Source organism: Sesamum indicum, linkage group LG10 (genome assembly GCF_026168435.1).
Source record: "Sesamum indicum cultivar Baizhima isolate 11 linkage group LG10, ASM2616843v1, whole genome shotgun sequence".
NCBI classification, from domain to species: Eukaryota; Viridiplantae; Streptophyta; class Magnoliopsida; order Lamiales; family Pedaliaceae; genus Sesamum; species Sesamum indicum.
In genome coordinates, this window is record NC_142666.1 from 13,723,507 (window position 1) to 13,745,381 (window position 21,875).

A 21,875-nucleotide genomic window follows, 5' to 3' on the forward strand; every position below is an offset into this window, starting at 1 on the left:
CAATATTGGAAGTATTTTGAGATGTTTGTGACATCTTTTAGCCTATTGCTCTCAAGATTAAGTGATGAAAAAAAGATAAAAATGTTGTGATTTTTGTGGGTTGTTTACATATATAAATAGCAAAAAAATATTTTTTTGGCGCATTTTTTCACTCCAAAACTAAATACAAGCATGGTCTTCTGTTTTTTTCGCTAGCTGCCAGATGACTAACGGCATGTTACTTGTCACATGCCGTTTTCATTAGTTGTTAACGGAACAGGATCTTTTCTATTAAAAAATAGTTTTGGGACTAAAGGTGTTGAACCTTTAAAGCGTGGGACTGCAAGTAAGAAGGCCCCTATCTAATGGGATCAAAAGTGATATTTTGCCCCAGTTGACTAACGACAGTCACGTGCCGTTTCCATTAGTGTTAACGGAATAGGACCATTTCTGTTAAAAAAATAAGATTTTGGGACTAAATGTGTTGAACACGTAAAGCGTGGGACTGCAAGTGAGAATGACCCTATCTAGTGGGACAAAAATTGATATTTTGCCCCAGATGACTAAGTAACGTGCCGTTTCCGTTAGTGTTAACAGAATATGACCATTTCTGTTAAAAAAATAGGGTTTTGGACTAAATGTGTTAAACACGTAAAGCGTGGGACTGCAAGTGAGAAGACCATATCTAGTGGGACAAAAAGTGACATTTTGCCTATTTATAATATATTTTAAAGCGTTAAAAATTATTTATTATACGCCCACAAGGACGACGTGCCACAATGATTAGTATATATATAAAAAAACAAAATTTTAAAAAAAAGGGCACGCTCTCACTTATATGAAATTATTTTTTTCGTTGATGAAGGTTCAGGGGTCATGTTGCCGTTGTTTTTCTTTTTTATTCATTTTTGGGGTTCGGCACCTATTTATATTTTTGTAAGAGGGTAAAATACAATAAATTCTTATCAAATATGTCAATTTCAAGTCCATTTTTAAGGTGTGACGTATTGGAATTATGACATTAAGTTTGATATAGTATTCCAATTTCTCTTCTACCTCCCCTTAAATGGGAAAAAAAAAACATATCAACTATTATTTTTTTTTGTATAATCTATAATTTTGAAATTAAGTTTAAACGCCTCATAATTTAGAGGGAATTGGCTATACATATGTCTAAAACATTTAATAGAAAGAGCAATAGATAAGATCGTTAGATATTAAAGATTAATAACACTATAGTGAAGTGTAGATCACATAAAAAATGGATAAAATGCAAATAATCCCCTTGTGATATATATTGCAAATGAGTAAATTATGCTCTTATGAAAAAACAAATAGGGATTTGCCTTCCTATATTTTTTAAAATACAATAATTTACTCCCCTATGATTTTTAAAATGAAGCAATTTTACCTCCCTGTATAAGGAGGTAAATTGCTTCATTTTAAAAAGTACAAAGGGTAAACTGCTATATTTTTTTTCATAGGGATGAGTAATGTGCTCATTGTCAATATCACATAAGGTAAATTGCTATTCACTCCATAAAAAATCATACAAATAAGTAATAATTCTTTCATTTTTCTTTTCTTTTTTGTGTGTGTTTTAGCAAGAAACATCCAAATTACGAAAGCAACATATTCTTTCTTTATTGGAAAGTAAATGTCACGTATAAGTAAATCATGTCAACATTAATCATACGTGCCCTCTACAAAAATTTATCCTATTGAATTTTTCTAATATAGAAACCTTTAGGGTAGAATATTACAATAATACGATTCGGATTTGAGTCAAATGGAAAGTGAAATTTTGAAAGCCTCATCTATAAATTAATTTTTGCAAATTTAAGAATTTTAAACTAAAACCTTGTAGGGTTTTTTTTTTTTTTTAAAAGTTAGAGCGATGAATTATTATTAATTAAAATACATTGATTGTAATTATTCTTGTCGAATATCAATATCTAACAAATAACATTATAACAATCATGCTCTGATCAATAATATAAACTAAATTAGATTTAAGTAACACTTACTATACAGTAGAAGCAACATCCCATGTATAAGGCGAGATTCAAACCCATGACTTTAGTCCAAATCTTAGGGCCCCAACTTCACCAATTGAATCAGAGTTATTTACACAAAATACACAATATATATATATATATTTAGTTTTACATTAAATGGAAAATAAAACTTTAAGAATTTTGTTTACGAGTTATTTAAAAGATTAAAAAGAATTTAGAATTCGTTCAAATTTATTTTTTATCATCTATAATATTAATAAATTTAACAAGAACATTACTCGTAAACGTTGGTGTGGATTTTATTATAATACTTGTTAATTAATTATTTAGTTACTAATTGTTATAATTCTTGATGTTTAGATATTTATAATATTCTATAATAATTTATATAAAATGGAAATGTCACAATCAAATACTAATCCCTAAAATTTAATCTTTACCCAAAAGCAAATGAAAAATCTGAAAAATCCAAAGGTATTAAATAAGCTAATAAAAAAAATCAGTAGAGAAAGAAAAAGGGAAAAGGGAAAAAGATAATGGGAAGAAAAACAAACTAAATTGTGAAAAGACAAGGAACCAGTCTTTGGTTCGCTGCTCAAATTTTCTTTTTGCTCCTCCAAACCCACCCCCACCCACCACCGATCGCCGCCCGCCGCTGCTGTCTCCGGGGACAATCTGTGTTCTCTTCCGGAGAAAAGAAGGTAAGCTTTTCTCAGATGGAAACAACAGGAACTGTTATTCATGTATGTGCTTAATTTTCTGCGCTCATACTGGAATTTTCGGGTTTTTTCTTGGATATTTGGCATTTTTTGTTTCTGGGATCTTGTTATAGGCGCTGATCGGGTAATTCTAGATGTGGGTTGGGCGAAATTCAGTTGGAATCTTTAATCGTGGCGCTCTCTTCTTTATGGTCAATTTGACTAAAATTTCAATGTTATCGGCGTAGTTTGGGTTTCTTCGAGTGCTTGACTAAACCAGTACTTTGTGGGTGATTTTTTTTGAGGTGTTATTATTATTGTTGTTATTTTTGGTACTATGAATCTGAGGTCATGTCTGTGATTGTTAAATGTCCGTGGAAAGGAACAATTTTGTGGTCAGCTATGTCACACAGCGTCTAATTATACTGAAATGGAAGTAATCAGCTCCTGTATTGGCTACATGAGGAAATCTTTACTTCTAGTTTTTTTCTGTTTCGATGCTGTAACTGCATTGGGTTTAATTTATTTTCTTTTGTTTGTCAGTTGATTACACTGAATTTATGAATTTACACCTTGCCCCATGAGGTATGGTATTTATTAAATTGAGTAAACTGATGGTGACTTTTGAGTCCACCTGAGAACAAGTGAGGATGAGCTAATGTACACTCTAACGCACATATGCACATATTGTATGTGTAACTACTTGTATTTAATGCTTGCGAGTAAGTAGAGGAAGAACTTAAGTGGCCTATTATTTCGTGGGGATCATATCATGGGAGATCTTGAAAAAGACTGGTATCATTCCTTGATTTGGCTGTATTTTGCGTACAGCTTGTTTGGATCATCAGTGTTGTTTCTGGTTTGTTATTTAGTTTCTCCTCTATCTTTGCTCAGGGTTTTAAGTTTGCTATGCACAAGTGAAAGTTATACAATTAAATTGTGTAGGAACTTGTCATTTATGCAAATACTTTAACTCATAATGCCAATTTTTTCTCTTTAGGCTACTTTTATATCCTCATATCATTTAACATCATCAGCATTGTTGCCAGAATTTTGTCCTGAAACATTTCTCTTCTTAAAATATTTTTCTTAATTTTTTCGAAGAGAGAACTTGGCGATACATGACTTTTTTCTTTTGGTAAGGATTGTAAATTTTATGGGAGCTTTTACCCTATGATAAACAGCTTATAAGTAACTGAACTTGGCCGAAGTTTTATATTCTATTGAGTTGGCTATTTGTAATTATTTGACACAATATACTCATTGAATTTGAACAAGTGGCGCACACTTGCATGCCTTCAACTTCTTTAGAATTGGTAATTTTTGTCGAGGCTTGAACTGATATCTTTCATGATATGGTAATTATTCTTATTACATGTTTGTGATTTGAATATGTTCCTCGGCGTTATGTCTAATTTCCCTATATTGAGACTGAGGCGCTGAATTGCCATGTGTAACTGGGAATTAAATATTGTGTTATAAATACGAAATATCTGATCTTTTCCAATATTTTTTCAAACGTCTATACTCACTGTCATTTTTCTCTATATCTTGCTAATGTGAACAAAATTGCTTCTATCTCCTTTTTGTGTTAATCAACAAATTTTAAGGAGCTGACAAGGATAGTCAAAGATCTTAATACATTAAACTACTTATGTCACCTATAATTTTGTCTTTAAATCCAGCCATCCATCGACCCACGCGTCCAATGGGATATGAGCCTAGCACCTCATATGTATGAGTTGTGTCTCAGACCAGTGGAGTGTTCCCTATAGGCCATTTCACCTAGCATTAACTTCTTGTGGTTCAGAATTTGCCCTTTGGTCCCTCAATAGAACTTAATTTTTACTTTTTGAAGAAGTAAATCATCTTTGCATGTTTTGAACTTCTACTTCATTGAGTCATTTTGCAATGGCTTGCCCACGGTATAGATGTTGTTAACATAGTATGAGGACAATGGAACAAGCTGGTAATAATCCTCGTGTTGTCTTTGGAATAGGCCTGAGTTGTATTGTTTTGAGGTTGATAAAATTATATATACAAAATAATTTACTCACAGGAAACTATTGTAAGTCGCATTTTGATGACTACATATTTAAGTTTGCCAAAATAATAAATTATCCGCAATGTCTGTACCATCTCGGATTTATTTGCACATAAAAATGGGAATCCCTTGATCTTTGTTTTTTCTTAATTTTTTTGTGTGTATTTTGATGATGATGAAAGTTTATTTGACAAATAATGCAGACTGACTTACCATGGTGAATATTTATTTGGACCCTGGATCATCTGCTCTTAGGATCCTGGAACTTTTGTATTGTTAGATACCCCTTTTCTTCTGCCGTTGCCTAGTTTATGCGTGAAAGTCAAGATGCAGAAGATTGGGAGTCTATCCAAGAATAGTTCTTTGAGAATGACAACTCAGCAGTCTCTTCGTCGTCTCGGTCTCTGTTCCCAAGTAGCAACAGGACAACAGACATCACCAGTTGTCTTTCCAGAAAAACGTAGTAGTAGAGGCAAGGCTGCAAGAACTGGTGACATCAGTGTCAACAATGATGACCCTAATAAAGCTAAGAGGGTGGAACACAGAATTGATATTGGAGATGAGCAGTCTGACTTACTGGGATATGAAGTACTCTCAGGGAAACTTTCCCTGGACAAAAGGAAATCTAGTAAGGATTCTGAGGTACAAACTTCAGAGAATGCAAACTTGGATGCAGTTGATGCTAAACTGACAAGCAAGGCATTGATTTGGGGCTCTAAGATGTTGCGTTTAGATGATGTGGTTTCGGTAAATTTCTTTGGATTCTTGCTAATATTCCCTGCATTTATGCTACTTCCAGCTCTTGGTGACATCTTCTCTTTTCATTTTGCAGCTGTCCTACTGTGCTGGTCTTAGACATTTTACAGTGCATGCATATCCATTAAGGAAGGCTGCATGTGGCCTTTTTATGAAAAGTGGGAGAAGCCGGAAAGACTTTCGCTTTTTCACTCCCACCTCAGATGATGCAATTCAATGGGTCAATGCATTTGCAGATCAGCAGTGCTATGTGAATTGCTTGCCTCACCCTATGGCTTCTAAAAAGCAGAGTTCAGATTTGATTTTCAATGAATTTCCTCTTGAGTCATATATAAGATGTAAAAGTCCACCCAAAATGCTTGTCATCTTAAACCCTCGGTCTGGACGTGGTCGCTCAAGCAAAGTTTTCCATGGATTGGTAGAGCCTATATTCAAAGTAAGTTTTCTCTGATGATATTTCAGTATCTTGTTTTCTCTTGCACTCTTACTATAGATTTAGGCATCGACATATTAGTTAAAGATGCAACTCGACTTATGTTGTAGATAGTTGCAACCCGTTACCCATCTTTGGTGGCACTAGAGACACGCCTAAGTAATGAAAGCGGCTTCTGATGCTGTTCATTGTTTTGTTTTCTTTCCCTCCTTTCTCTTCATTTTTCTTCATTTTCTCTTCTAATTCTTCCTACTTTTTCGTGGTCTTTCTGCTTCCTCTTCATCCTTTTTCTTCATCTTCTCCTCCTTTCTGTTCTATTTTTCACTGCAAAGAATTCTGATATCATTATTTTAATTAAACTATGATATCATTAATACATAGGACACATGCAATTTTGGTGCTTCACTTCAATAAGGCATGCACCTCCTTGCCTTGTGTTTGGGCTCCAGAATAGCTATGCACCTTGGGTAGTTAGCAGTTCTGAATATAGATGATGATATCTTTATCTTGTAGTGCATCTGGAGATTTCTAAGTCTAAGTACTTAAAGCATCTCCTAAGTATTTGTGCTTAAAGCCTTAAATTCTAATCTTAACCTGCTCTTTTATCCAGTTTCGTGTTTCTTCATGCACACTGATAGGGGTTAGAAGAAAAGATCAGACAATTAAGTGCTTTAGTAAATAAATATGATATGCACATGTTTATGTCCTATTTGTCCTCTTAAATTTTAAGCATTTTTCCTTCTACCCTTATGAGACAATATATAGTCTTTTCTTCTCTTGTTTGTGCTCCATAAGTCGTCAGTTTCCTTCATCTAACCTGTGTAGATTGGACATTGAAAATTCGTATAAGATCTTTGTATAGCAATATTAGTATGAACAACAGAACATTTATGCGTATACACATTATCCTTTGTTTTTTGGGGTGAAATATTAGAGATAGCCTGGATTTGAATGTAAAGTAATTTCACACTAAGCTTTTCATGTCAAGAGAGATCCGTGTAAAGCAGCTAAGGAGTAAGGGTCCTATTTACTGTCTTTTCATTGTTTTTATAGGTTGAAACTATACTTGGGGTCTTAAATTGGGGAAAGAGGCACGAATATCATTTTATGTTGGGAGCAATAGACTTGAACACCATTTTTGCAGCCTCTAGTCTCTTACATGATCTTATGCTGGACTATCGGCCCAAGTAAATGGTGTTTATATATGTGAAAATGAAAATAATACTTTTCTCAACCTGAAAATTGTGGAGGACCTGGCCTTCAAGTTTTGTTCTCATTTGTAAAGGGCAGAGCACACACATTCTGAGGTTCTCTTGATGAGTAATTGAATGAAGCAAATTGGTGTGCAAACTTTGTTTATGCATATACTGGCTACAAGTGCCTAGAAGCACATCGTTGGCACATCATACTTGCAATGAACTATTTATAGTTATACATTGTCGGTGACAAAAATCTCAAGGCAAAATAGCCTCAACCGGCTAATGCTTTTCCACCTGGTGTGGGACAAAAGAAAAATCTAGTGAACTGTCTTTATTGCTAGACCTGAATCTGCTCTTGATTCTGTTATTGATATCCATTTCAAATTTATATCAAATTAAGACATGAAAAATTATGTATTTCTCTATAAACAGTGGTTTAATTGCTTCCATTTCTAGCACGTGACAGAAGATAAGTTGTAGCTTTAGTTGTAAACCTGAACAAAGATGTGGACCATTTTGACTGGGATCAGAGGCATTTAAGTTCCCTTTTTTACTGGGTTTTCATGTAGGGTAATATTGTTAAATTTATTTTATCATTGTATAAAACTTGCAGTTCATTTTTGGACTGTATGTTAGCCATGTTCATGTTACATATGGCACTTGAACTACTTGCCCCATTTGGGCGGAAGGCTGGTGATGCTTTCATGACAGAAATATAGATGAGTAACTGAAAACAGCAGTGATGCTCGTATATTAGTTCTATTGTTAATGATGTGAGTTAGGGTGCTCTAGTATGAGTATGTTGATTATTTTGTCCGTCAGTCCCAAAAGGAATAAAAGATCATGTCGAGTTGTTTACTGAATACAAATGGGAGCACTTGGGTTCTCCAAAATCTGGATGACTAAAAAGTGTAGCATGTCTGAATCTATGTTCCAGGATCACCTGCAAAGAAGTCTATTTTCATGCTAACCTTTGAGATATACTCATAAATCCTCTTGAACTGATATTGAGTTTTGCATAGAGAAGAAATACGAAACACTTCTAGTAGTGTAATTTTTCAGAAGCAGTAGAACGTGAGAAGGCATTTTTATTTTCTTTTTGTTGTCTATGGAATTTTGTGGTAAAATAGGACAATCGACTGTCATTCTGTGGCCACAAGTTCACTTTAAAACACTTCTGTTTCAGATGGCTATATGGTTGTGGGCCATAAGTATTGTCTATGGGGTCACTAAAATTAAAATAAATAAAGATATAACAGAAGATTACTTATGGGCATCCTACTAGAAGTGCCTTATGTGCTCCTTCCTTTACTTCCTTCCACAGAGGCTGTAACTAGAGCTTTAAGTAACTCCATGCTCCTACCTTCAAAAAATTTCCTTTTTCTTCTTCATTTAGGAAGAAATTGATATGCTTGAACCTTACCTAGCTCACTTGTGCCATTTTCTTCTTTCATCGTGATTCAAGAGCAAACTTCCAGTGGGCATCAGCTGAACACTCTGGGAAAATGAATGTGCTGGCGCTCAGACATACTTGTAAAATTGGGTGCCCCATAGTCCTTAAGGCTTTTTCTTACTTCTAGCCATTTTAGATGCCCACATAGCACTACCTGGGGAACTTCTTTACAGCATGTAGGAAGATAGTGTTGGAGTTATACAAGTATGTTATGTGTGCTCGACTGTTGAATGATATTCTAGATGGCTAGGCTGAATTCATCTAGTTTTGTACTTCACCAGTATGTTTTACATTGGCTATCTCCCATATCTTCATTTTTGCAATAGGATCTGTTGTTTACTGTTTTCGTGATGTGTTATAAAACAGCTTGCAGGATTTGAGTTAGAGATTGTCAAAACAACATCTGCTGGTCATGCTAGAAAACTTGCTGCTGGTGTTGATTTCAGTACATGTCCTGATGGTACAGTTTGCTTTTATGCTTTGTAAGAACAACTTGTAACAGTTTTACTAGCCATTTGACTATTGACCCAAAAATTGCTTCCATTGCAGGTATTATATGCGTAGGAGGCGATGGAATCGTAAATGAGGTTTATACAAGTCATCTCGTTCTTCCTCGTCCATTTATGTTTGTGAATGAGGGGAATAGCTTCTGCTGTTGATCATTTTTTAGCTCAAAGTTTAAGTCAGTTTAGTTCGCATATTGAGTTTTGACTTGACAGTTTTGATGTCAATCTTGCTCTGAATAATATGTATTAAAAATTTCTGGATTGTGCATTTGTAATACATATATTGAGTTGGTATTTACAAAGAGCTTTTGAAAACATCCTACCTTGATATAATAGACTTATGATGAATTTGAAAGGAGCTTGTTTCCTTAATGTAACTGTTCCAAATCTTTACCCAGAATCTGTTCCTAAAATTTTCCAACCTGCAAATTGGTTTAGACTATGGGTATCTGTGGATATGATTGCTTTCTGAACTGACAGGACCTTGTCACCTATCAATGGTTGCAAAGGCCTCTTGTTTCTGAGCATCTATCTAGTTGTCTTTCAGCATTATCTTGTGAGCTCTTTAAGTGTTTTTTTTCTCTTTCAGCATTGTCTTGTGAGCTCTTTTAGTTTATATTCTTATGGCTTCCAAAATACCATTAACTTAATGATTGACAACTGGTGAAACTTGTAATTTATTTAAGAGGTTTTATGCCACATAGTTTCACTGGAAAATATGACTGGTTGTTCCTCATACTGTGGAGTTAGCATTAATAGTTCTTCAGCCTCATGCATAATTCAGTGGAATTCTCGTTCATACTATTATTTCAACTCATGAAGAGACTGCTTTTGTGTCTTTCAGTTCCGTCATTCATTGATTATGATCTCTAAATGCAGGTTTTGAACGGTTTACTTAGTAGAGATAACCAAAAGGAAGCAATTTCAATCCCAATTGGAATCATACCTGCTGGTTCTGATAATTCTTTAGTCTGGACTGTTCTTGGTGTTAGAGATCCAGTATCTGCAGCAATAGCAATAGTTAAGGTAGCTGTTTTTTTTTAACCCTCTTTACTTTGTGTTGCTCTGTCATAAGGTATGTTGAAGCACTCATGGAGACTTTTTTGAGTTTGTTTGTTCTTCTTGAACAGTGTGTTATTATTGACCAGGTCCTTTACAAGAGATTTCATTGTATTACTTTGTAATAAAGAAATGTCCTATGAGGCTGCAGAAGTGACAGGGCCATGCATCTTAGGGTGCAAGATGAAACGTATGACAGGCTAGGTTCAAGTTACTCATTTTATTTGAGGTCTTGAGGTGTTTATCCCAAAGATTATTGTTTTTTACCCAGTCAGCCCAAGGAAACTTTGACCTCCTCATCTTGATGCGGAGTATCAATGACACTTTTAAACTGTGTCAAGAGCAAATGGTAAGATAATTGAACCACATAGGTAATGACCCTTTGAGTTAAGTAACAGCTTTGACTTGGCAGATCCCTTAGTCCCTCTCAATGTGCTTGGTTAGCGAGCTACCATGCATTGTTTCAAGGTGGCTTCATGATTGCATCTGGTAAATCTCTTGGCTGTCCCTGTATCCCTACCTTCTTCATGCCAAGCATTTGGAATTCTACCTATTTTTCAAGGCTGTTTCCCCTCGGCAATTAAGGTTAATACCAGTTCGTGTCACTGGCAAACCTTGGCTTCTCTTATTCTTAGTCATATCTAGTATCTAGAGTTTGCCTCGATTTTGTACCATTCTCGCAGCCTGCTATCCAGTCAACTGGTGCTCTTTAACGCATTTCTGGGAGAACCTGCTAGCTCTCGACTCGAGTGGCATTTCATCCCTAACCACATATCATCTGTTAATTCTTTGGCTTTCAGTCAGTTTGTACCTCCACGTAGTTTCACCCATGCTTCGTATCGGTCATGGATAGAGTCAATATGAAACACCGGAGGTCCGGATTGTTTCCTTATTTATAATCATGTCTCAATAGAACCACCTATAAGAAAAGCTTTAGACGCGTTATATATTGACTTTAGTATGTAGTAATAGTATAAGATCTCATATGCCCTTTACTAGTGCCTTGACCTCCAAGACACAGATATTTATCATGGCTTAATTTTAGCTTATAGTAACAGCACTTTTGGATAATCGTCATGATCCCGCTCTTTATTAGTAACCTCCAAGACAGAGATAGTCGTCATGACTCCCACTGTTTATTAGCCTACTTGTTATACAGCTCTCTGGCATTTGATTTTCCCTCTGAAGCCTCAGCTTGAAGAAGCCAACTAAGCTATTTAGATTTTGCATCATTAAATCATTGCCATGCTCAAGTTGCCTCACCTCATGGTCAAATGTTCATGGGCATTATTTTATTTCCTCGCTCTCTATACTCAGTTTCACCTGATAATCACAGACAGAATACTTGCATTTAGAATTGGGGTTCCTAAAGCCTCTCTTGCAGGCCATCTCATGAATAGCAATTTGCGTACTTGGAAAATGTAGTTCAATTATAGTGTTTGACCAGGTTAAAATTCGGAACTCTTACATGCAACATACAGTTCTGCTGCATGGCTTTTCTCACTTACAGGACATCTGCTCCATTCGTGTGATTATATTTGTACTATAACACTTACCATAGCAAGTCAGGCTGATCGTGAAATTTTTTCTGGTTGTTATCAGGGAGGTCTTACTGCCACTGATGTTTTTGCTGTGGAATGGATCCATACTGGCGCTATTCACTTTGGGATGACAGTTACATACTTTGGTTTTATTAGTGATGGTAATACATTAACACTTTGTGTTACCTTGATATCAATTTTCAGTATAGTGTATAGGATATGTTGATTTCCATTGTTTAAAGCTAATATTGGACTTTGTTTCTGGTCCTACTGAATCTAATTGTTTGGTACCTATACCTACTTTCCAGTGTTTAATCTAGGATATGCTGAACTCTGACCACGTCATAATAATTGATGCTTTCTTTCAGCCCATAACTTGGATTGTTAGTAAAGATATTGGGGTTTTGGGTGCTTGGTTTTGAAATATGGGAAATGCGACTAAATATAAATAAATCTTGATTCACATGGTTCTCTGTAATTGTGGTAATACAAACTGGACTTATTGCTACACGTTGAAATTTTATTGAGAGTAAATTGAACACTGGTTGTCTGGTCCCAACATTTTACCATGTTGCCAGTTTTAAGGGAAGTGGTATAGATAGGAATTCAGGTCAACAACATATAGCTTTCTTAGGAATTTGACATATTGCTTCGTCCTAGAATAGAATGCAAAGGTACAGTAGCTTCCTTTTTAAGATGATGAATATGTGAAAGTATACCAACATGGTAATTACTATTGAGTTTCAGATAACTGAAACAGTGTTGCAGTTCAATTTTATAGATAAATCTGTTAATTTGAGAAGTACAGATGTCATGAACCTAATTACCAATAATTCAATCAAAACTGATGACAAGAGGACCTAGCAGCCATTGTTAGAGAGTGCTGTCTTATGCCTCCATCTTAACATCTTACTGGCACTACATGATGCTCGTCCCAATGTATTTTCTGATATCCCAATAGTCAGCTCCATGGAGTACTTTTCCCCTGATAGTATTACTATTTCCTAGAAAGTACTCCTTTTAGTTTAAATGTCTCATGAGGAATTTGGTGATGCATAAAGTTCCCAGAGGCATCGGTCCGCTTAAATCTATTAGCTAAATTATTTTCCTTGATTTAAATTATGTTACTTATCTATTGCTTTCCTGATGAAATAATCTGATTGATCTCTTATGCATCCTTTATGTCTTATGTTTTTATTTATTTTGGGTGGGGTTGGGGCATGGGACTGAGATTTCATAATGATTGAATTTTATGTGTGTGTTCTTTTTCATTTTTCTTTTCTCCTTCTCCTGACTGCCATGTTTCTTGCTTATTGCAGTATTGGAGCTTTCTGAGAAATATCAGAAACGATTTGGCCCTTTACGATATTTCATTGCTGGTTTTCTCAAATTTTTGTGCTTGCCGAAGTACAGTTATGAAGTAGAATATCTTCCTGCACAGCTGGAACCTGGAGATGCAAAAGCTTCAGCTGATCATGAAATTATAGACATGTCAGAGCTGTACACTGATATCATGCGGAGATCAAGCAAGGAAGGCCTTCCTCGGGCCTCCAGCCTGTCGAGTATTGATTCGATTATGACCCCAAGTCGAATGTCTGGAGCAGATTTTGATACCACTTGTAGTAGCACTGAACCATCCGATTTTGTGCGAGCCATAGACCCAAGGTCAAAACGACTATCAGCCGGAAGAAGCAATGTGACAGCTGAACCAGAAGTTATCCATCCGCAACTGCCGCATTCAGTCACTCCAAACTGGCCCAGGACTAGATCTAAGTCAAGGACGGATAAAGGTTGGTCTGGAGCGACTGCTACAAATGATCCCACTAGGACTTCCTGGGGAAACACAACAACATATGACAAAGAAGATATCTCGTCGACATTGTCGGACCCTGGTCCAATATGGGATGCTGAACCGAGATGGGACTCTGAGCCTAACTGGGATGTCGAAAATCCTATTGAGTTGCCAGGGCCTGCAGAGGACTCCCAAGCTGGTGACAAAAAGGAAATTGCCCCCAGATCCGAAGAGAATTGGGTGGTAACTAAAGGTCAATTTCTTGGTGTCCTCGTATGCAATCATTCATGCAAAACTGTGCAAAGTTTGAGTTCTCAGGTTGTGGCTCCCAAGGCCGAGCATGATGACAACACCTTGGATCTGTTGCTGGTTCGTGGAAGTGGACGACTGAAGCTGTTGAGATTCTTCCTGCGTCTGCAAATGGGCAGACATCTTTCCTTGCCATACGTCGAATATGTTAAGGTAAAGAAGCTTCTAGTTATCCATCGACCCAGTCCCCCTGCTTCCCCCACTCCACCCAAATCCCACCCGCCCAACAACAAGAAGGGATGAAGGGTGGGGGGGGGGGGGGTGGGGGTAGAGGAGGGACAGATAAAGTAAATAAAGAGACGTAAAAGATAATGGATTCCTGCTGGGAAGATTCTGTATCCACAAACTTAAAAGTTCCAACTTATTTTGGGAAGAAAACCTTCACCGGAGTAGTATATCTGATCCCAACTTCAATCTCTTAGTCTTTCAGATGTCAGTCCAGCATCGTAATTCATACTTCACATAACCAAAGAACTTATGACTTGGAAATATTGGATGAGATATAGTAGCCTCTGGCAGATGATTGATAATTTATCGGATTACTCAATTATGATCGTTGACCTGGATTTCTACTAAATGCAGGTGAAGTCGGTTAAAGTTAAACCTGGAAAGCACACAGACAATGGATGTGGCATTGATGGTGAATTATTCCCCTTAAACGGGCAAGTGATCTGTTCATTACTTCCGGAGCAGTGCAGACTTATCGGCCGCTCTCCATGTTCTCACAAGTGATTGCTGCAGCTTCTTTTTCATCTTTAAGATTTCTTTGCAGCTTCTAGGATGCTCTATTACGCATATCGTGGTGCCAAATGATGATGAGGCGGTAGTTTAGTCGGAGATTTCATTCACCTAGTCTGGTGATCCCACCTTACCCGTTTGTTTTTCTTTTTTTTTTTTTTGACACAGTGTTGAGGTCCCTGTAAATTTTTTGTCGATGTTTTTGTTGCTTCATTCTTTCTAATTTGACTCCCATTATATATTACATGTATCCAGCCAGTTGCTGCGCATATGCTACTGTGTCCAAACTGGCTTTGTATTGGATGTAGTCCTGTGGATCCTTTTATCTCATGTATTGTATATCAGTTTGGTTCAGATTTCCGACTTCTTTAGCCTTTTGAGTTTTCATTTCTAAAAGTTTGGTGGTTGGATTGAACAACGTTGCTCTATGTTTGGTTCAAAAACTGGGATTTATAAGTTGAAATATCCAATATTACTGGCACTCAAAATCTACCCTACTTAGATCCACCAACTGGATGACTAAACACTATGTACTGAACAACACTCCATGATCGTGTAATTTAAATTCTTATTGTTATTTTATTTAAAAGTAATAAAATAATGAATTATTGTGAGGTTATATATGAACCAAAAAGCATATTGATAGAATTAATTAGCTAAAAAAATAATTATTTATGAAAAAAATAAAGATAATCAAAAGCATTTTAATAAATCCATATCTTGTCAATTAAATTGGTAACTATAAGGTATTGAGTCTTAATAATATATATATATATATATATATATATATATATATGTCAATCATCATCAAAAAGAAAAAAACAACTGATGGTGCATGTCGTGAACATTTTATTCTCTTGTCTCTAACTAATTTTCTAATTGAAATATCACACATCTAATTCATAAGTCGTCATCCTAGACAGCGCCCTTGTACCCTTTGCTACACGTTCGGAATTGTCCTAAATAATACCAGATATATTCCAACAAAACCTTGATATAAATGGAGGGAGTTACTGGTATGTTGGGGGCAGATCCGGCAATGTCTCAATAAGTTTTGATGAGAAGAATATTTTGTGAGGGTTAGCTTCTTTTAATTGTGATAGCCACAATAGATTTATCTCGACTTAATAATTTCAATTAGAAAGAAAAAAAAATAAAAAAGGAGGGATTTATGATATTTCTGAAAGCTCTCGTGTTTTTTTAACAAATTGTATTGTAAATTGAACATTATTAACATTTAAATAGAAGTTTTAGATAGGGTTAAGTTTGAATCACTCCTCATGATTGAAATAGGTGAAAACAACTCCCGAACTTAAAAAAAGAAAGGGTCTAAGAATAAGATATTATTTCTGAATTATTGCCGTTGTCTAAAAAGTAATCTTTTGATTAATGAAGAAACTAGTAATATTTTGTGGTTTTCTTTACGTCCTTTATATGAGGTGAGGTTGTTGCATCTATTTATCGAATAATGTCTTATTTAAGTACTTCACACAGTATGGTAAGATTGAAATGTAAAAAAACATAAGAAATGCCAACACTTTATCACTGGTACATTCCATAAAGTACCTGTCAATATTTTAACAATTAGACATAATTTGGGAATACTATTTTAATTTTATATATATTAAAATACAAATATTTAGAAAAATATTGAATAAGAGACAAAATTAAAGTTTACATAATTCTTTTACTGATATTTTCGATCCAAATTCTAACTAAAAGAAAATACAAACTCTCCAAGGAGATGTAAATCAAATTTTAATTTTTTTAAAAAAAATATAATTTCACATTTTAAAAGAGATTACGAAAACTATATAAAGGAAATGGCTGAGGCATTTCTATTTCTATAACTCTACCAATTCCTACTCATCAAATTACTTATTCTAAACTGTAAAAAATATGTGTGGGAGTAGTTCACAAATGTACCAAAGAAAGTTGAATGATAGAAAGATCGTTCTAGAATTAATGAATATGTCAAAAAATTTCTGTATATTAATGTCTCTATTGTTAGTCAAAAAAGTTCTACGGCCGTCCATTTTTGAATATCTGAACCTTATACGATCTATAGCTTAGCAAACTCATTGTGTTTGAAGATGAGATACGACATTAGAAAAATAGGTCAACGCATTCATTAGCTTCTCTCTCTCTCTCTCTCTCTCTCTCTATGTATCTATCTATATGCATTTAATTTTTATGAACTTATATATATGTAATGTTAAATTTGAACTACTAATTTCAATCAAGCATGTATCAACTATGGATTTTGTTCAACCGAAAGGGTATTTGGGTGAACTAAATGTATATTAAAGGTCTCCTACCACTAAGAATATCTTAAGTATTCTTTGGGGAGTAGAATAAACTTGCAAAAGAATACAGGATTAGAGTCAGGAGGGAATGGGTTCAAGAAATGACTCTTTGATGCTTAAGTTATTATGAGTTGAAGGTATCTCACAAGAAGAGCGTAAGAGTTAAGAGTGACAAAAGTTGTACCTGATGTTGGAGAGCCAGTATATATAAGTGTCGGTAAGATTCCATGTGCACCTTAAATCAACAATCCAATCCAATGGTGTGCATTGGTCATACATATGCTCAACATAGCGACAGGAAGTGGTCCAGAGGACAAAACCTGCTTATGTTGTTAAAAGTTGTTGTAGAACTGCCAATGCCAAAACTAAGGGTGTCAATAGGTAGGGCCTTACCTTCCCCAGACCCATGCCTATAAAAGATCCATTCTCTTAAATAATACCCAAACCCTACCCAACCCCCTCAAAATCCTGTGGGTCTCTAGACCCAATATTATTGTTTTGAACCTAATATTTTGGGTTTGGGTCGTACTTAGACTCAAAACTTTTTTTTTCTTTTTTTGGCATAATATTGAATAATATTTAATATTTTTATTATTAATTAAAACAAACTAAATAAATTTTAAATTAAATTAAACTTCTTTCTTTTTATTTTTTATTTTTACTCATAATTTATCAATAAATTCAGAATTATTGAGAACAATTCACAAATAACTCTTTTTCAGTAGAATTTTTTAAATAATATATCATTTATAATACTTTTTACAAAATAATCTAATGAAACTAGTAAAGCTACATATTTAACAGCAACCAAATTTAATATTATAAAACTTTAAAATTCTATTTTATTACTTCAAGTGTTCAAGCAAGTATTACTGCCTATCAAGATATTGAAAAATATACCTAACATGATAATATATTTATATAACTGATAATTCAATTATTTATTAATTGAAAAATATTCACAGTTAAAGAATTACATGATAAATAATGTTATAATATCTTAAGTTTTTTAAATTTGTTTACTTGAATGTACATCAATTGAGAAATAATAATTTAATTGAATTGGGAAAAAAAAATATTTTTTTGGTCCAAATTGGGTGTTAAACCCATGGGTATTGATAGATAGAGACCCAATCTATATTTTCTTAAAGGGTCTGGGTCTGGGTCTGGACCTGAGTTAAAAGCACTTAAAAATGCTATTGGATTGATCCGGGAACGTGCAAGCGGCAGCGGTAATATAAAATTACGTAAGTTAAAAACGAAACGTAATAAAACAATAGTTTCAAGGGGTGTACCCTTGGAGTTCACTAGACGTTCAATGTAGTTAATAATAAACGACAATAAAATTAAACCGGACTAATGTTTGAATGAAAATGAGAGGTACATAAATCATAAATCAAGAATTACCTTTTGATTTGATTTACTTAAACTCTCATTCTTTTGATTTGTTCACGCAAGACTTCAACGTAGAAGTCCTCTAAAGTTGTGTCCACACCACACCGAAACTTGGGATCCCCCAACTCAATTTGCTAGAAAAGAATTAGGGAGAAAAACACACCAAGTGTGTATAGAAGAGGGTGTCAGCCGAATGAGTGCTTAGGGCAGGAAATTATTATTATTATTATTTTTTAGTTATGTATTCATTAGTTATTTCAAATAACTAATATACATATATATGCCTTGTATGGATGTATTAGAATGTGTCTAGATTCATTCTATTATCCATAAGGTAATAAAATCCTTTATTCCAAATAAAGGATGACTAACATGGCACTTTCCAAAAGTGAATTTGTTAGTCAATAATTTTCTTTCCTAGAATTTTCCAACAACTTAATTAAGGTTGCTTGGGCTAATTTTAATAATAAATAAAATACAAGGCCCAATAGATTTTAATTAAATCTAATTTAATTAAATCCCACCTAATTAAGCCAATTATATATTTAGTCCAATTAAATATATGAGCCTAATGAACTTTATTAATTAATAAGTTCAACTTATTAAATAATAAGGGCAAGCCGAATATAAATTAATCCTATTAATTTATTCTTAGGCTCCTCCATCCAATGAATCCCTCATATTTATAAGTAATCCATTTACTTTATAAAATTAATTCCTCATCCCTTCTCGGTGATTTGTGTGTGACTCTTTAGGTTCACCTTTATACTAGACTTGGGCTAGTTCAAACACTATTATTAATTAATTTTTTTAATTTAATTAATAATTTTTTATCAACCCTTGATCAAGAAAGCCCATCGCCATGGGTGACCATCTAGCAACGATCCATGGCACTAGAGACTAGGCGAATATCCATATGAACTTTTAGACTCTTGAGTTTATACGGGTACGGTCCAAACATCTACCGTCTCCCGGCTTTGGTCTAGGGCATGGAATTGGGTGTCCATTCCCATCCTGGACTAGGCGTCTATACTTAATACTTGAGATCGCGTTACGCCACATTGATCGACTTAGGAACCTCTTTTTCCTAATCTATCAATGACTGTGGCTACAGGTTTACAGAGCATAGACGCATCTTCAAGCTCATATGAGATACCTTTGTCACGTTTTCACAGGGGACGGATCCTCTTCTTGGAACTCACCATCTTCGTTACATGCTTTGACTGTACTGGACAATGCTTATGATGACCATGTTTGGGACACGATCACCTCTTGCACAAATCCAAGATACAATCATCACATACACGTGACTGTCGTGATTCCTTAAGTTTGAAGACTACTCCCATACTATCGGAGCTGAGGATTCGAGTCATACCGACCAAGCCGCAAAGGCTTTCATATGACGATCCCCACGAGTCAGTTCAATTGATTCGACACCTAGCTAATCGATCCATTAAGATAGCATAGACGCCCCATGTCTTTCGTCGTTGAAACATGGCATCCATCAAACGAATGCGAGTTTTAATGCGATGCCCATTCTCGAGTGCCTCGACTTGACACATTTCAGACCTAACCCTAGACAGTTGGTTTCATAATGTAGCACCCCCTTTGCTACAAGGGCTATACCTACCCTAAACGTCATACTTATTGTAATCCCTGTGTTTATATATATAAATGCACATAATAATTTAATCCATGTGTATACGTAATCCCAACGTCATAATAGGTATTATCAACCCACAACATTATATATATATACATATCACACACCACAAGGTGATTCGTCACAAGTAATCTGTACGCTTATATTCTCTCTGTACAAACAAAATGTGCTTTGTACTCTAACTGACAAAGAGGAGAAAACTGCATACTGGCCCGACCTGCCTGGGTATAGCGCGTGGACCTATTCTTCAATAGTCAGACACCTCAAGGTCTATTCCTGAAAGAAAATGTCAGCAGGGGAATGAGCCTGCCACTCAGTAAGCAAATAACCAGTCCTATCTATATATGCATGTCAACCATAGCCCAAACAAGATAAACAAGCAACACGAATGGAATACAATCAATTTAATTCCAACATAATCAACTTTATTACACCACATGACTATCTCATAATAAGACAATTAACCAAACTCCATTTTTCCTAGTTTGCTTACCAGAAGGTGATATTGTGTTTTTCCCACCAACTCAATCTCACCGTTATATAAATTTAAGTGAATCCCCTTGACAGCCGACTCATCAATCTCATTTCGCACATAGCATTTTCATTTCGCATCAAAGCTCTTTCATTGCGCACATAGCATTTTCTTTTCGCACATAGCACTTTCTTTTCGCACATAGCACTTTCTTTTCGCACATAGCATTTTCAACACGTCAAGGGGTATTCACACCACGATTATGTTCAATTTCCACCACTCCCTCATTTCCACATATCACCATTCTTGTAAGCAACTAGTAATGTAAAACCATATATCAATACATTCTCATTCTCAGACACTCACAACACATCAAACAACAAACATAATATTTCAACGTACTTTCTCATTCCACGTACACATTATCGTCAATCAAATTACATCATTCACCACTCATATATATTTTCAGATAAATCAAAGTCAGCATGAACCAAAAAATCATATAACAGTAATACCACAAATAAAGAGGACATATATAGATAATACTAATTATTTACTTACCTCGACCTTACAACGTTTCTTTCTACTCTGTCACTAATTGTCAGTCCTTTTACTTCACCACCGTAGCCTATAATGAGTTATACCATACACAATTAATATATCGAGAATATCGTAATTTCTTTAAAATATAATATTGAATATCATTTGTACAATTTCTAATAATTTTTTAATATTCCATTTCTATCAAAATACAAATCTTCGTTTTTCCTCTTTATTAACATACCATTTATTAAATATCATTTTCAAATTATTTCTATGAATTTTCTACCAATTTATCGCTATTATACACTTTAATTGAACAATAATACACATAATTGCGTGTTTGGTTAACAATTCCAATGGAATTATATAAATTGGCTATAGCAACAGTCAAATCTAATAAATTTAATAATCTAATTAACCAACGATATCATTTTTATATCCGATTTGGTATTTAATTAGACACTATTTTAAATAGTCAAACTCGTAAAATATTCCGATTAAATAGTACACCGCTTAGCATAAACAACATTTAATAAACAGACTAATTAAATAATATAATTATATAAATTAATATAAATTAAAATCAAAATTTCGTACCTCAGATGTCGCCGAAATTGTGTATGTGCAGATGTATATTGTAATGTGTGTGTGAATGTGATTGTGCATGTGTATATGTATTAGAAGTAAGAAAGAGAGGAGAGAGAAATGAGGCGGTGGGCCTCTCCCTATAATTCATACATGTATATATATATATATATATTATATTACTTACTAACATATATATATATATAATATTATTGTTTTATTTATTTAATTAAACTTTTCATAAAATACCAATTACGTCCTTCTTAATTTTCTTAATTAATACAAATTGTCCCAAATATTATAACAAATTTTAATTTAATCCGTTCAAGGTTTATTGTATTCCAATTATGGAACATAATTTATTTACCAATTAACTAAATTTTATA

General features: G+C 34.6%; 1 protein-coding gene and 1 long non-coding RNA gene across 3 annotated transcripts; one reads left to right on the top strand and one right to left on the bottom strand.

Annotated features, from left to right (window-relative positions):
* The first annotated feature begins 2,531 nt into the window (after window positions 1-2,531).
* On the top strand, window positions 2,532-14,879 carry LOC105172189 (sphingoid long-chain bases kinase 1). The gene is made up of 9 exons (XM_011093552.3): window positions 2,532-2,698; window positions 4,943-5,486; window positions 5,572-5,931; window positions 8,947-9,040; window positions 9,130-9,167; window positions 9,966-10,112; window positions 11,748-11,847; window positions 13,006-13,940; window positions 14,370-14,879. The coding sequence occupies exons 2-9, from the start codon at window positions 5,067-5,069 to the stop codon at window positions 14,517-14,519; spliced, it is 2,244 nt and encodes a 747-aa protein (XP_011091854.1). The 5' UTR covers window positions 2,532-2,698; window positions 4,943-5,066; the 3' UTR covers window positions 14,520-14,879.
* A 5,064-nt stretch (window positions 14,880-19,943) lies between these two features.
* LOC148786695 (uncharacterized) lies at window positions 19,944-21,565 on the bottom strand. Of its 2 annotated transcripts, XR_016067952.1 has the most exons (3): window positions 21,502-21,565; window positions 20,923-20,989; window positions 19,944-20,165 (listed from the first exon to the last, which is right to left on the bottom strand). It is a non-coding gene; the product is annotated as an uncharacterized LOC148786695 (long non-coding RNA). The 2 variants fall into 2 exon arrangements; XR_016067951.1 differs by having other exon boundaries at window positions 19,944-20,989.
* Window positions 21,566-21,875: the final 310 nt, after the last annotated feature.